General features: G+C 36.3%; 1 protein-coding gene across 5 annotated transcripts in view; it reads left to right on the plus strand.

Annotated features, from left to right (window-relative positions):
- slc20a2 (solute carrier family 20 member 2) overlaps positions 1–16,673 on the plus strand; it is a 42,943-nt gene that overhangs the window by 6,973 nt on the left and 19,297 nt on the right. For 4 of the 5 annotated variants that reach the window (XM_058785383.1, XM_058785382.1, XM_058785385.1 and 1 more), the window contains exons 2-5: positions 11,428–11,982; positions 12,412–12,552; positions 14,831–14,916; positions 16,503–16,599. In XM_058785383.1, the coding sequence (XP_058641366.1) occupies positions 11,694–11,982; positions 12,412–12,552; positions 14,831–14,916; positions 16,503–16,599 (613 nt within the window). In that variant the 5' untranslated portion in view covers positions 11,428–11,693. Of the gene's footprint in view, positions 1–9,978; positions 10,158–11,427; positions 11,983–12,411; positions 12,553–14,830; positions 14,917–16,502; positions 16,600–16,673 lie in introns of those variants that run through there. The other variant, XM_058785384.1, reaches the window with a different exon arrangement.

Here is a 16,673-nt window from a genome sequence, read left to right on the forward strand (position 1 = left end):
ATTCCGTGTTTATTACTGGATTCTGTGATTTTTGTCTGCGTTTTTCACATGGGATTTCATGAATTTCTATAAAATATTAAACTGAAAAAACATTTTAATTGTATTTTTTATTTTTACCTTTAATTAATTTACATTTGTCTATAGTATGATGGTGAGTTACACCTTTAATTAAGAAATGAGAAAGTTTTCCACAATACTGGGAGTGAATTACCCATCTTCCATCTTCCATGTTCCCTGTTGCTCTTCTCACAATACTTTCCATACGCTCCCTCTGAGCTTTGAATGCCAGTACTCACAACACAGCCTTGTGTGTATCCCAGACAACATTTGGCTCTTCGGTTGGCATTCTCAAAGGAAGGCAAGTTGCCCATTTACCATGCCCATTGCAGCACTAAAGGAACAATAAGTCATTGATATGTCTGAGGAACTGCTGGGAGGTGCTCTTTAAACACAATGGCCATTTCTCTGTAAAGCGACATGACGGAGTTGTGAAGATGTCGGAACAGGTTATGGTACTGTTTGTAGCAGAACATTGTGGCTGAACTCCCACCTAAGAGACATTTAAACAAAAAAACATGACATAAGAGGGAGGAGAGGAGGTGGCTGCATTAGTCTCTCATTGTTTATGAAATAGCAACGTTCTGAAATGTTTTTAAACAAGAATGTGGGACATTGTGTTGCTTCTTGACGTTTTGCTTCTCGAAGTGAAGTCATTGACTCTATTAAGCTATCATGAGGATGAATGGGTTTTTAAATGAAGTGCTGTGGCTCAATTTATGACCAGGTTAAGTGGTGTTAAGAGTTTGGCTGTTGTTACAAAACAAAATGCCTAAAATGCACATGTTTGCTTCTTGTTTAGGTTTTGAGTAACTCTAATTATGCCCTCCAATAAATTTGGTGGAGGAATCCACAAAGCCTCACCCTGAACTGCTGTTTACTTAAGGAAACTGGAGGAAGAACAGAAACACCCTGTACATGCCCTTCTCACCATCAAACAAGTCTGTGCTTTGCCAGTATGTACTTTAGTGTGTGTAAAGAACTGAAGAGGGTTTGTTTTCTCTTTTAGTCACATGGAAATACATGGCTGCTTGTTGTTGTCTGGCTGTCACTCCTCAGCAACTGGCACCAGTCCCAGATAACACTGTAGGACTGCTAGCACACTGGGGTAATGGGTGAAAATTCGGACCTGTCAGTAAATGGTGCACAGGTCTATCATGTGTCTGTCATCACTGAATCTTTCAGTCTTGAGATTTCACAATTGTATAAAAAAAAAAAAAAAAAAAAATCCGACTGACGCACTGGGGTAAAAATGTAGATCTATAATCAAAGCTATCATGACTGTAGTTGTCATTTCTCTTGGCATGTTAGGGTAATGTACAAAGACAGGTCGCCTGTAGCCACAGGCTGCCCCTAGTGCGCTAGATGTTGCTGTAGGCACACTGTCACCGAGCCGTTAGAACATAATTTTGGCAAATATGTCAAAATATCACCGAAATGACCGGGAGACTTACAGATGTTTTCAAAAGAGAACTCTTCCCTCCTTCAGGCTAAAAGCAGGAATGTTTGAAATGAAGCTCACATCTGAAGGAATGGAATAAAAAACAGATAAACATCATTTTGTGTTTTATCTAAGTTAAAGACAACATGTAAGTTTCGGGGCTTTTAGTCTGTGCGCCTGTTAGTCTAACTTTAAATGTGTAATAATAAAAGTACTTTTCTGTCAGGAAATATTATAAAAAATGATATAATGATATAAAGTCACACTTTATTTTAAGGTCCAATTTTAGCTATTAACAAACCGTTAACTATGACTTTTGCCTCACACTCCTAATTTGCTGCTTATTAATAGTAAGGTAGTTAAATTTAGGTATTGGGTTGGATTAGGGATGTAGAACATGGTCATGCGGAATATGTGCTTTATAAGCACTAATAAACAGCCGATATGTTAATAATAGGCATGCTAATAAGCAACTAGTTAATAGTGAGAATCGGTCCCTATACCAAAGTGTTACCCTTATATTATTAATTTGCTGAAACTGATACCTATCAAGATCTAAACGTTTAGATATCAATCTCAATCTTTTAAAAAAAAATAAGTATTATAAAATTGTCACTACTGTGCCACTTTTTTATATTGATTTTAGCCTTTTTATAAGACTTATTTTCTTTATTACAAATTCTGAACAGTTATCAGACACCTAGATGCTTAGACTTTAAGCCTCATAAAAATTCTCTGAATGAACTGCATTTTTGCATCATTTATTGTTTTTTTGATAATGACACAAAAAACTAGATACGGATTACTGCATTTCAGCCATGACTAGTAATAGTATTTTAGCACCAAACCAAAAATCATGGTTCATGGCTGTGGAAGAAAAATGGACAGGCCATTTGATATGCCTTGCCTCTTATTCCTGTTTAAGAGTAAATACGCCAGCACAGGAAGGAAACTGCGCTTATCAAAGCCATTTCATGGGGTCTTTAATGACAAATTAGTAGGTATATTAGTAGCACAAGGCCTTTTCTTTGGCCTTTACTAACCAACTACAGGCCTTAATTTGGACATTTATCGCACTGTGAGCAGCGTGGTTGCATGACATTTAACAGCGTAACACCTAAGCTTTCCAAAGCGCTCAAGCTGGGAAACATGAATGGGAGCCTCTAAAATAATATTTTCCGTAAACCATCCACCAACCAGCACTTATTACTCGCGCCAACAGTACACAGACAGCAGAGTGCCCATCTAAAAATATCAAATTACTGCTTGGCACTCGAGGAGGAGTGGTGTGCGCTCAAGAGGGTGTCTGTGTGCATTTTGTTCCTGTTCGTATTCCTGTAAGGGTGTTTTGTATGTATTACAGTTGATGATAGAATATGTGCAAGGACAGCTGGTTGCTCTTTTCTCTGAACAGCCTCATGTGTCACGACTATTTCCAGCACCCTAGGGTCAGCTTAGGAAGTGAGCACCCTGCTATCAGTGCAAAAGCAGCTATTGGCAGACATCCGAAGCCATTAATGTCTGTGCGGGGGTTATAATATAGTGGAGCGTCATTGTTGATTTTGAGCACTTCTTTGATGTAGGATAAAGTCTGAAAGAGTGAACATCAGGGTTGTGAATCTTTGACTGATTTGACTTATACAAATTATAACTTGTATGTATGCCAGCCGTCTGCGTGCTGCATTGTTTATTTTACATAAATAACTGGCCACTTCCTCTTATTAATGAAATATAGTAATATTTATTACATTTTATTTGTTTATTTTAGTATTTAAAATATTTCAAGATTGATGCAGTTCAGTTGGCAGGATTTATAATTGCATCAAAATGCATAAAACAGACACACACAAAAAACAAAACAAATGTATCATTCCACTCCTAAGAAAATTGGGATGTCATATTTTGGTATTTGGAGTCATATCAGTTATTAAATGGCTGATAATTTTTATAAAAAATTATTGGTATTAGTGGATGGATGTTCAATCATACATGTTGAAGGGATAGTTCACCCAAAAATGAAAATTCTGTCATCGTTTACTCACCCTCAAGTATTTCCAAACCTGTATGAATGTCTTTGTTCTGCTGAACACAAAGGAAGATATTCTGAAGAATGGGAAACAGAGCAGTTCTGCACCATTGACTTCATAGTATTTTTTCCCTACTATGGAAGTCAATGGTGCCCCAAAACAGCCTGGTTACAAACTTTCTTCAAAATATCTTCCTTTGTGTTCGGCAGAACAAAGAAATTCATACAGGTTTGGAATTACTTGACAGTGAGTAAACGATGACAGAATTTTCATTTTTGGGTGAACTATCCCTTTAATTTCCTTTTTTTTTAAATTTTTTATTAACATTAGCTTTGTCATCTAAACTTCATTTAAAGTTAATATTTTAACATTGGACAATTTCACAAGATTTGGGACCCTTCTGTTACCTCAAGCAATTCTATTCCTTAATGCAATGCATTGTAACTTAAAAGTTGTTCTGAATGTCACTGTATTGTATATTAACAGGCTGGGGAAGGGGTATTACATTTAATGTGTGTGTGTTTTTTTTTTTTTTTTTTTGTAAGTTTCTGTGCATATAGTAAAATTAATCCTGGAACTTGTGATTATTGTAAGGTTATTCGATGACTGAATAAAAAATGTAGTTGACAAAAATAAAAACTAAATAATATTTTTAATATTTCCTAATTCCTCAGAATGTACGTTATAATTTTTAGCATTTACAATGGCTGTTTTTAGTTTTTAGTTTTTTTTTTTTTTTTTGGCAAAAAAATACAATAAAGTCCTATAGAATGGAATATATCAGTATCAGTTAGGATTTTTAAATAAATGCATCCCTATTGAATAAATGAAACTGGCCAGTCATTTGTAATGTCATGTTATCTGACACAATGGACACTGTAAACATTGTTAACACACTGGCTAATATTCTGTGGTTGGTCAGCTCAACAAAGGAAGAGAGAGACAAGTTGTTTTATTGCACTCTGTGTGTGTCATTTGCTTGTTTACGGATTTCTATTTGCAGACCACCCATATATTATCTCCCATGATGCCCGAGACCGCACAGACTTGTTTTGAGTAGCTTGGTGCCACAGGACAAGTTGATAAAAGCGTTGTGTTCTGAAACACTGTGTGATGTGCTGCCGGTATTCCAGTTAGTCTGTGAGTCAGGGCTGTGTAGATGTGAGAGCGATGAGTCCCACAATTGCTTATGACAATGTCTGACAGGCTGTCATCCCCTTCTGATGGTGCATGTTGGAGAGAGTTCCTATAACTGCAGCTATCACCTATAGCTACTGTCTCAGCAGTGGATGAACGATTGTTACTGGAGGTTTGGCTATTTTAAGGATGGAGAGATGGACGACCTGAGGGCGAGTCAATCGGCTCGGGGCTGCAGACATCCCTTAAGTGTTAGTGGCGTGGATCAGTCTGTGATGTGCTGGAAAGGGTTAGTCGCTCTTCATGTTTTCTGGCTTTTGTTTTTGCCCAAGTGTTCAGAGCAAGAGAGGTGGATTGTGAAGGAGGGGGCACATGATAATGATATCATCATCCTGAAAGCACTGATTGTTCCAAACACTGCAAGAAAGAGAGAAAAACAGAAAAACAAAAACAAAAGGGAGGCAGAGAACTGCCGTTAAAGGCTTCTGCATGTATGGCGGTCTTGGAGTTTCCTATGGTTTTTATATATAAACTCAGCAAAAAAGTAACATCCTCTCACATTCAACCGCTTTTATTCCCAGCAAATTTTTAGCACAAGTTTTAGTAAGTTCATCAACTGATGCATAAACTTTGACAGACATGAATGATGAACAGAAATGTAAAAATGAGTTCCTGAACAAAGGGAGGGTCAATATCAAAAGTGGCAGTGAGTATCTTGTGTGGCCAGCAGCAACATCCTCATGGACTAGATTTGCCAGTTCTGGCTGTGAGATGTTACTTTAATCTTCCACCAAGGCACTTGTGAGTTCCTGGACATTTTTGGGGACACACACACAAGGATACATGTGGTTTGCCACTCCAAGGATGATCAGCTGTCCTTCCTGTCTTCCTGTAGCACTGTCTTGCGCGTCTTAGGCCTACATTACCGACATTGCAGTTTATTGCTCTGGCCACATCTGCAGTCCTCATGCCTCTCTGCAGCAAGACTATGGCTTGTTCATGCAGGTAATCAGGAACCCTGGGCATCTTCTGGTGTTTTTCAGAGTCAGCAAAATAAAAGGGCTCTTTAATGTTATTATAACTGTGATGTTTAAATTCCGCTCGTAAACCTTTAGTGTCTTAAAGGGATAGTTCACCCAAAAATTAAAATTCTGTCATTCATTAATCACCCTCATGTAGTTCCAAACCCTTACTATATTACTGAGCTTGGGAACATTTCAGTTGCGTTGCTTTCTGTGCAGGGTCAGAGAGCTCCCGGATTTCATCAAAATATCTTAATTTGTGTTCCGAAGATGAACGAAGGTCTTACGAGTTTGGAACGGCATGAGGGTGAATAATGACAGAATATTAACTGTCCCTTTAAGGAATTTTCCACAGGTGCATGTACATTAATTGTTTATGGTTCATTGAACAAGCATGAAAATTTAAGCATTTAAACCCTTTTCAATAAATTAAAATAAATCTCTAAAGGTTATTTGGTCTTTTAACATTCTTTAAAATACATTGTTTCTTTTTTGTTGAGTTTATATATAGTTATTTTTGCACATTTTATTTATAAAGATACATTCTTCACACAGCTAAATTATATTGATACATAAATATATGTACAATAATTTTCTAAATAAATATTGAATTATGAATGTAAAAGTTATGATTTTAAAATTAGAAATTAGATACTGAAAAGTCATGCAAAAATAATGCAAATTCATTGGTTGAAAGGTGTGGGAGCCGTATAATAAGATTATGAAACTAGATGCGATTTTATTGTTCACTGTGGAGGAGATTACTGAGAGACAATCATCCTTCAGTCATTCCTTTATAAGACTATAGCCATTCTAGGGACCTGATATGCACATTAACATCTACAATTATGTCTAAGTACAACACACGTTTTTTTTTTTTTTTTTTTTTTTGTCATTTAGGCTGTTCTTGTATTGTCAAATTAATAACTGCTATTATTATTACTAATAATAGGACTATTATTATTTGGGTTGGTTTTGTTTGTTTGTTTTGCTCTTATATGTATTGTTAAAATATATGTAATAAAAAATAGTTTTTCTGACACTGCTTGTGTTTTCCCCCATGCAAATTATATGCATACCATTGGCTTCCTTTCATCTGTTGTGCCACGGGAGTTTGCGTATTCCATAATATTGACATTTTTTACAATATTGTGTTTGTCTGCTGCTCCACTCTGAGGAGAGAGAATTCTGTGACGTTTTTATTTTTTGTAAATTTTCCTCTTGAATTTGGTTATGTGCTTATTTGATGCTACATTCCTTCAGAGAGACATAATGCAGATATAATGGAGCCAGCAGTCAGTGTATACACCACTGAATGTCCTTGGTGTGACTGCATGTCTTTTCCTGACTGTTAGAAATGATTCACCCACCCCTCCTCTTCTCTCCCCACTCTGATTGGCTTGATCTCCCCCGTCACGCCTTCTTCCCGTGCTGCATTATCCAATCACATCCACCGCTCCCGTTGAAAGTGTGTATGATTGGCTGGCTGGCCTGTGATGCTGCTACCTCTCTTTAAGAAGCAGTCTAGACTGCAGTGACAGGTTTTTCAATGAGAATCGAGCTGCTGTTGTCCTGCAACACGTCTGACTTTCGTCTGGCAATTCTTTATGCTACATTTTACAGAACATTGTGATCTTTTCTTTATCTGAATCCATTCAGCGGTCTCATTGCTCCTCTTTCAATGTCATAAGTCAGCACATCAGCCGGGCATTTTCCCATCATTTCATTCATGATCCCTCACGTTTAATCTGTTCATCTCCCATTTTTCCAGTTATTTTCCGACCCCACATTACAAAAAAGAGGAAAAACACTGAGCACTGCATAGCCCGAAGGTGAGTACACTTGATTAGAGTTTAGAGTGCTGCAGTCATTACAGATGCATTTTACTGCACTCTCTCCTTTCTTCTTGTCGTGTCGAATGCAACAGGTTCTGTATGTACCTCATATATTGGACAGGACATGTCATTGTCAAGGGGAATGCTTTGTAAAAACTTGCCAGAAAACATATTATTATTATTATTATTATTATGCATAAAAGGACCCCACACATTTCTCTTACTGCGTTTAGCAATCAAAGTATCAGCTGAATGCTTTTAATATTCAGATTAGTTAGTATTATGGTGATATTCTTCTCCCAGTGCTTGTTTTGTGCCTTAGGGGTTTGTAGTGTTGCATATCCCATAGTGTGATAACTTGAATTTTATGGAAATGTTTTTACATCCATGTAAAGCTGTTAAATGCATAATGAACATTTGAGCCTAGAGGGTTTTCTAGAGTTTTTGCACCCTATGGTATATGAAATATATCCTTGGCAATTTAAGTTTGTGCATATGTTTTATGTTGTTGTTGTTGCTGTTGATGAATGGGCCCTTAAAGGGATAGTTCACCCAAAAATATACATTCTGTCAACATTTACTCACCCTCATGTTGATTCAAATATGACTGACTTTCTTCTGTGGAACTCGAATGGATTTCAGTGGTAATCAACACTAAATAGCAGAAGAAAGAATTGATACAGGCTTTGAAAAATGTTAGGGAAAGAAAATAATGACAGAATCATTTTAATTTTTGGATGAATGGTTCTTTTAAGTATGTCTTGAAATGTTGCTGTGATTTTTTGTTGCAAACTGAGTGAATTTCTCACTTTTAAAACAAGGTCAAACATATCAATGAATCTCGAAATAATAATGCAGATTTTATTGATATCAGTTTAATCTCTTTGAATAAGGTGATTGTTTTCTCCTAACAGGAATTAGTTCAACAATAGTATGAAAAATGGGCTTTAACAAGAGCTGTCAACAAATTAATTGCTGAAGCTGTTACAAAGATTGCTAAAAGCTGAAGGGCCAAAAACCAATAGACCTCAAATTTCCGAGAGCAGCAGAAGCGTCTAATTTCATCCAAATTGTCTCAGCTTATCGCCCTGTCCTGATGTCACATGGCTGTATCAGTATTTTGGCTTTGCATCAGTTTTCCCAAAATGTGTCGTAACCATTATTTGTTCTCAAATGCAGACCTCTTTAAAATCCAGTGCTGCTATTTAGTATGCATAAGACATTTATATCTCAAAAGTGCTTTATTTCCCAAAAAACCAACAGGCATTGCTTGAATGTGTTATAACATCTCCTTTAGAAGTTGATCGACAGTATTTTTCTTTCTATTAACACTATTTTTATTTGTTGAAAATCTTGATATTTTTAAAGGATTCTTTGATGAATTTAAAGTTTAAAATAACATAGACATTAGTTGTAACACTATTAATCTTTACTGACATTTGACTCATCATTTTGATCAATTTAATGCATCATTGGTGAAAAAAAGCACTTAAAATTCTTAACCCCAAACTATTTAAGTATATAATTAATATGTACTCAATATCAATTCCGTGTATAGGTTTTTAACACCCCTCCAGTTGGCATGCAATTGTTATTTTAATGTAATTGCATGCGTCGTCATTGGAGAGTACAGCCTCTGCTAGTTGGGTTGGTTGAGGTTTCCTGGGGCTCTATGTTGTACTTGTCACACTCTTTACACAGGTACATCTCAGGTTCTTTTTATTTATAGGTGAAGTATGTCATTTCTGCACCCAATTGAATTGCAAAAATAAGGACAGTTTCAGACATTATGCCCTCCTTTCTGTCACGTTTAAACCGAGGGTGACTTAAAACATAACCATAACTACTATACAGACCATCCAAAGTCAACAACCATGTGATGTTTGATACATGAGGTGTTGACATTCACGTGACTCTTGCACACAATCAGTACCTTGAGCATGTATTAGTCTAGCTTTCCCACTGTTTACATTTAATTCCCTTTAAACAACAGGCTTAGTGAAGTAGAAGAATGTGCCGTTGTCCCCTCTCCGAGTTGACTTTTGTATCACTGAGCAGTGATTTTCACCCTCTGCATTGCAGGTTTGGCCTGTGGTGAGGACGCTCTGTAATTTTACAGGTGATGGTTTTGACGTCACTATACGGTCATATACCGTGTCTTTGTAATGCTTTAAAGTCCATTCAGTCATCAGCTGTTGACTGATGCTCTAAATACCGTACTGTCCCCCTGTGGTGTGGGATCAGTTGTTCCGATAAACAGGACTGATCAGATTTCACCGAGCACATAGTGGCCCATTTACAGACCTGACGTTTTCCAGTGAATTTGACCCACTAAGATTCTTAGACTGGGGAAAGCAGGAAGCAAGGAGGCTGTAAGCGGGTATTAGAGGCTGTGACTCTGCAGTGTTGCACAGTGCAGCTGGAGCATGACTCGCTGTGCTGCTTCGGCTCGGTGGGAGACTCGAATCTGAAACCAAGCCAAGAAGCCGAGAGGAGGTGTGAAGCAGAAGTGATTGTTTTGTGGTGCTTACTGCGCTGTTACATTCTGTTATGGATGTGCACTGGGTTAGTCACGTTGTGTCCTGGTCACACCTGAACGCTTCGCCCTTGGTGTCGTAGTGTAAGGTGGCCAGTTAATGTAAGTGCTCGTGTTTTTTGTCTATTTTGTGTAATGCTGTTTGATGTTTTATTTCAAACCTTTCATTTTTTTTAAATATATTATATTATATTGTACACTTGAATTAAATATAGAAACTTTTCATACTAGTTCAATTGTAACATACAAACAAATGTCTATATCCCACCTCCTAAAAATGCTGGTTTTAGCCTGTCTCACTTCAAAGTTCTTGACTTTTCCGACTCTATTCAACGATTAAAGTCATACAGTAACGTCATAATATCGTCATAATCTTCCCATAATCTGTTGAAATATTCATTTCATTGTAGTCAAACAAATTTGTGATTATTAATCCTGTTACCACATGATTTTCCCCCCTTTTCCAAACAATGTAACATTCTTCTACTATAGTTTTATTTGGACTCTTTTACAGCATGGCAGGAAGACAAGTTTGTCAAGGTGTCAAGTTTGTCATGTTCAGCCCTGTTACTTAAGTTATTGTGCGGGGGGGAAATATTAAACAAAGTCAGTTTAGTTTTTTGGAAAATGACTACTAACCAACATCTAGTTCCTAGCTAGCTAGCCCTTCCTGAGTGGCTAATCTTCAACCCTGTTGCTCATTCTTGTTTTTTTTTTTTGTTTTTTTTTTATTAAGAATTTTTGCCATTTAATTTGTTATTTTTTACTAGGACAAAGCACAGAAGCAGTGTTTTAAGCTGTATTTAGATGTGTCCTAATGGTTGAGTTCTTAAGGTTTATAATAACCATTTTCTGAAGACTAAGCGCCAAATTTTTTGACCATTTGTTGAAGTTTATTTTTGTTATTTTTACTTTATTTTGTGCTGTTTATGTGAAAAATTATCAAATAAATATTTATACAAACCTGCATATGGTTTTCAAACCTGTTACTCATTCTGCCGTTTTTTTTTTTTATTTTTTTTTTTTATATATTGATTTTTGTCATTTTTTTTGTTTTATTAACTAGGAAAAAAACAACACAGGATCAGAGTTTTCCACAGTAGGCCAATTTAGATCCTAGTGTTGATAATCAACATTGTCAGAAGGATAAGCACCTCCTTTTATTGACCATTTGTTGTTTTCTGTTGAGTTTCTAGCTCCCCAATCCTGTATTTTAATTATTTTATTTTCCCAGCTTTAATATTCCTTGATGTCACCAACACCTGTCTCTCCAACTTTTCCATTTCCCATGGTCTTTTAGGCTACATAATGCGATCTATAAGGAAGGCTCAAATACAGTCTAATGATGTCCTTGTCTCTCTTGTTTTGACAGCTGAAGGCGTCTTTGTGGACAGGACACTTAGAGGGCCAAACAATGGAATGCTCTCTCCTGCCTACACTGCTCAGCACTCAACAGACTGAGGTTAAACGGCTTAGTTAGCAGTGTGCCTCTCCCCCAAGAACTCTTTTAGCCTGGGGAAAGTTGGGAGAAAAAAACGGGCGAAGGAGAATTTCCTTCATAGTACAGCACCTTACTCCAGTTCTTTGTAGTTGCTTGCTTGGGATTCATTTGGAAGCTTTGTGTGAAAAAAAGCCAAGATGGATTTGGAACCGTACCTGTGGATGGTCGTGCTTGGCTTCATTATAGCCTTCATCCTGGCATTTTCAGTGGGGGCCAATGACGTGGCAAACTCGTTTGGCACGGCGGTCGGGTCAGGGGTGGTGACACTACGTCAGGCCTGCATCCTGGCTTCCATATTTGAGACCCTTGGCTCCATGCTCCTCGGTGCCAAGGTCGGGGAAACCATTCGGAAGGGAATTATAGATGTCAGTTTATACAATGAAACAGTGCCGATACTGATGGCGGGAGAGGTCAGCGCCATGGTCGGTAAGTAATGGCTCATTTAAAGTTGAAACCTCAAAGTTTCATTTTGAAGATGAATGATGGAGAAGCTTAGCATTCGTTTATTTGCTGTAGGCTTCCAGATTCTGGGGAGTCATGATCACTTGTTTTAGAGCGAGTTGTCCTAGAATATGTTAGCTGAAGTCTTGAGTTAAAAAAAATTCATTTTTAGAGTAACAAATGTAAATTAAAAAAAATGTTATTCAAAGAACTGCATGGATGGTTAAAAAAAACATTATGCAATGTTGTTGTTGTTGTTTTTTTAAATATCACTGGGTTATGAATGGCTACATTGTAATATTTTTAATAGTATCCCATCTAGAATCTGTATTGAAAACAGAAGGGAAGAGAACATATGGCTGGAAGACTTTTTTTTGTTGCTCCACCTCCCACTCATATTCCTGTCTTTTTCAGGGTCTGCGGTTTGGCAGCTCATTGCCTCTTTTCTGAAGTTGCCCATTTCTGGAACTCATTGCATTGTGGGATCTACTATTGGCTTCTCCATGGTTGCTATTGGCACTAAAGGAGTGCAGTGGATGCAGTTAGTCAAAATCGGTAAGAAAAAAATCCATTATGCAATTCATTATTTATTTTACTGTGGTAGCTATTTGCACACCAGAAAATTGAAAAACTTTTTTAAACACTTTGAAGCTAAAGGTCAGCCTTTTACTGAATGTTTCTGCTGTCTAATTCATTTTTAATGTCCTGTATCATAATCAATGTTCCACTGCTTTTCAAAAGTTTGGCATTAGTAAGAAAGAAAGAAATTATTTTATTCAGCAAGGATGCATTAAATGGATCAAAAGTGATCGTAAGGGCGTGTATCATGTTACAAAAGACTGTTTCAATTAAAAATACTGTTCTTTTGAGCTATATATTCATCAAAAAAATGTCACATACATATTAAGCAACAAACCTGTTTTCAACACTGCAAGGTTATTATAGTTTTGCATTTTTAAATTTGTTTTATATTAATATTGTTTTCAAATTTGCAATAAAATTTAGCTTTGTTTTTATTAGTTTCATTAATAATTTTGTTAGTCTTAGTTTATTTTGTGAACACATTTCTATTTAGTTTTTATATAGTTTAGTTTCAGTTTTAATTTTAGTAATTAAACTTTATTAGATTTAACAGATCACTTCCAGAGCGCAGGCCAAAGAAAGACTTAGGCTAATTAAAGCATGCTGAGATTGACTACATGGTAAATGTATACGAATAGGCTACACGCCAAAATGAAGCAGTCATGCCTTTTTAAATCTACACAACTTGCGCTTACATTATTTGTAAAATGCACTAGATTGAATGATAAATGTGTTGTGATATTTAATTTGAAAATAAATCTAGCTAATCTCTTTATATTATAGCCTATGTATTTCATCTTATTTCACCATAATCATGATACTGTAACTGTCGTGTCTTGCTCACTTTCCCGCGAACAAACGCGCATAAATCATAAGTGGGACTAATGAAATTCAATAATAATGGCGGAGCCTCGACATCCGATTTGCAGCGTTGTGCTTTATAGCCATTCGTGCTGCAGCTGAAGTCAATGACAGCTTGGGAGCGTTCGTTGCTTTGCTTTCTGTAGTAACATATATATATATCATTTTATTTTTTAGATTCATTTTTAATGCTTCTTTAAAGGACTAACGGCCACATAGCCTATACACTGCAGAGTTTAAGGAGAGACAATGGCACTTAACAGCAAAGGCATATGTAAATGTTCTTTTCATTTATGAAGATTTAAGCATGTAGTTTATGCACATTTGTTCAAAACAGCCTGGCAGATTGTTCACAAGATGTAAGCAAAAGGTTGTATTGTTTACAGGAAGGATGCGCGTTCTTATCTTTCTTCTGTTGCACTGCTTCTCTATTTTTCTTCAAAACACAAACTTAGAATGCCTATTTTGGTTTGATTGCTTGTGTAACATGAGAAAATAAATAATTTTGCCTTACTGATGCAGTAGCCTATTTAATGCGGGTGCGGTTCAGGATGCGGTCTTTATCTCAAACGGGTCGGGTACAGAATTAAATTGGTGCTGCTGCCAGATAACGGGTCGGGTGTTCTGTTCTGCGGATGCAGGTTTATCAAACAGGACCCGTGCAGGACTCTGCTTTAAACTGTTTTGCGTCTCTCGTCAGATAACCTCACGTGCGTGATGTGCCATTTACGGGTATTTCCCTAAACCGACACACAGCTCATATATTTTTCGGCCACGAGGTGAGAACATAATGATTACGAAAACGATTATTTATTTTTGTTAATTATTTTATTTACTGTTAGTTTTGCAATAACTGTTGTTAGTTTTCTTTTTTCAGTTTTCAAAAATGTTTTTTGACCAATCATTTTCGTCTTAGTTTTAGTTTTTGTTTACGAAAATAACCTTGCAACACTGTTAATAAATGTTTCTTGAAGACCAAATCAGCTTATTAGAATGGTTTCTGGAGGATCATGTGACACTTTGCCATCAAAGGAATAAATTACATTTTATATTCAAATAGAACTTGATTATTTTTAATTGGAATAATATTACACAGTATTTTGTTTTTACTGTATTTTTAATCAAATAAATGCAGCCTTGGTGAGCAAAAGAAACTTCTCTCAAAAACATAAAAGAAAAGTCTTACCAACCCCAAGCATTTGATTGGTAGTGTATGTGTCTATGTATTGTTTCTCTGGAGTGACATTATCTCATTTTTGTTGTCGATATACTTGTAACAGAGATGTGTAATTTGTTTAACGTTGCCTGTTGGCCTTTGTGCCTCTAGCAGCATTATGCGTCATTATATTGGCACGCTATTGATTTAGTAATTGCTATTTATTTGATGCAGTTGCCTCATGGTTCATCTCCCCCCTGCTGTCTGGTCTCATGTCTGGTCTGCTTTTCTTCATCATCAGATATTTCATTCTTAACAAGGTGAGTCATAGGTCGACAATTGCACCTGTCTTTCATCACCTTACTTCAGTGATCTCGCTTCAACAAATTTTGACATCAAAATGGGAAAAAAGAAAAAAAAAAAACAGATCAAAGTGCTCAGTCAGGCTTTAAGTGTTTTGCGCATTTGATTCAGACATCCAATATAAACATTCAAGAGACATTCGTCCAGTCCTTCAGTATACCAGTCCATCACTGGTCCTTATAAGACCTCACATGTTCCCTTTAGATTTACTGTTTAACATGCATTTCCAAGTAACTGTGCCTGTGGCTGTTTATATTGCTTGACAATAGCTCATCTGTGATGGCACAGCAACTGCTGTACAGTCGACAGCAATTCATCTTTTAAATATGTGCCTGGTGTAGACTCTGCTTCTGTAAACACTTAAATGTTTAAGCCTTAAAGAGTTAGGAACAGCAAAATGCATTCTTACCTGTGGCCACATAAGCACTGACTGTGGTTTAAAGGAACAGTTCACTTAGAAACGAAAATTCATCTTTTACTCTCCCAAAGCTGTGTGGCGTTCTGTCTTCAGTGAAAAACAGTAGGAGATGCTTAGCAGAATGTCCAAGCAGCTATTTTCTGTATAATGCAAGTAAAAGGCAATATATACAGTAATGTCAAGCTCCCAAAAGGATGACATAAATCATAAAACAATAACAAAACATAAAAGTTGTCCATACTTCTCACATGCTGTATTCCAAGTCTTCTGAAGCCATATGATTGCTTTGTGTCTGAATATACAGAAATTAGTGGTCAAGTTGATAAATCGCGATTAATCGCATCCAAATTAAAAGTTTGTGTTTACATAATATATGTGTGTGTGTGTGTACGGTGTACTGTATATGTATTAAAGAAATATTTACTTTTTTTTTTTTTTTTTTTTATATGTTACACTGAATGTTTTCTGCTCTGCAAAGCTCTAAAATAGACACCTTTTTGTAATTTTGGAGCTTAACCCAGCTTTCACTTTGTGGAAAAGAGCAGCTTGGACATTCTGCCTAATATCTCTTTTTGTGTTTCACAATTAAAACAGGGTTGGAATGATATGAGGATGAATAAATGATAATCGAATATATTATTAGTAAACTATCCCTTTAAGAGAGTATTTAGCCTAAATCAGTGTTGTTACTGTTAAAACTTAAAAGGAAATTAGAAATGTTGCCTTAGCAACTAACTGAATGAAATTAAAGCTGAAGTACTAAAATAACTAAAGAAAAAAGCTAAACAGCAATATTGAAATTTCTATTAAAATTTAACAAAAAAATCATTAAAACTTTGAAATTAAAATAAACACTAGAAATCTAAAAATAAAAGCTCATTCAGAATATTAAGAAGTACTATAATTCTATGTAAATAACACTGAAATGTGCTATTGCCTAAATTATAACCAACCATTTATAATTTTTTTTATGCTGCAAAATATTGCATCTACGTGATTTCAATGGATAAACAAAAAGAAATTGGCAGTAAATGTAACATTGGATGCGTTTTGTCCTTATCCATGACATCTGTGTGGTATATACAATACAGAGTTTAAGCTCTTTCTGTGATCTGTTCATTACAGGATGACCCTGTTCCCAATGGTCTCCGTGCTTTGCCCCTCTTCTATGCGTCGACCATCGGAATCAACGCATTCTCCATCATGTACACTGGAGCTCCCTGTAAGACTATTTTGAATACACATTCATCCGAGAGACGTCCTTGATCAGACATGAGTTTGTTTGTTGTCACTGAA

This window comes from Onychostoma macrolepis, chromosome 08 (assembly GCF_012432095.1).
Source record: "Onychostoma macrolepis isolate SWU-2019 chromosome 08, ASM1243209v1, whole genome shotgun sequence".
NCBI classification, from domain to species: domain Eukaryota; kingdom Metazoa; phylum Chordata; class Actinopteri; order Cypriniformes; family Cyprinidae; genus Onychostoma; species Onychostoma macrolepis.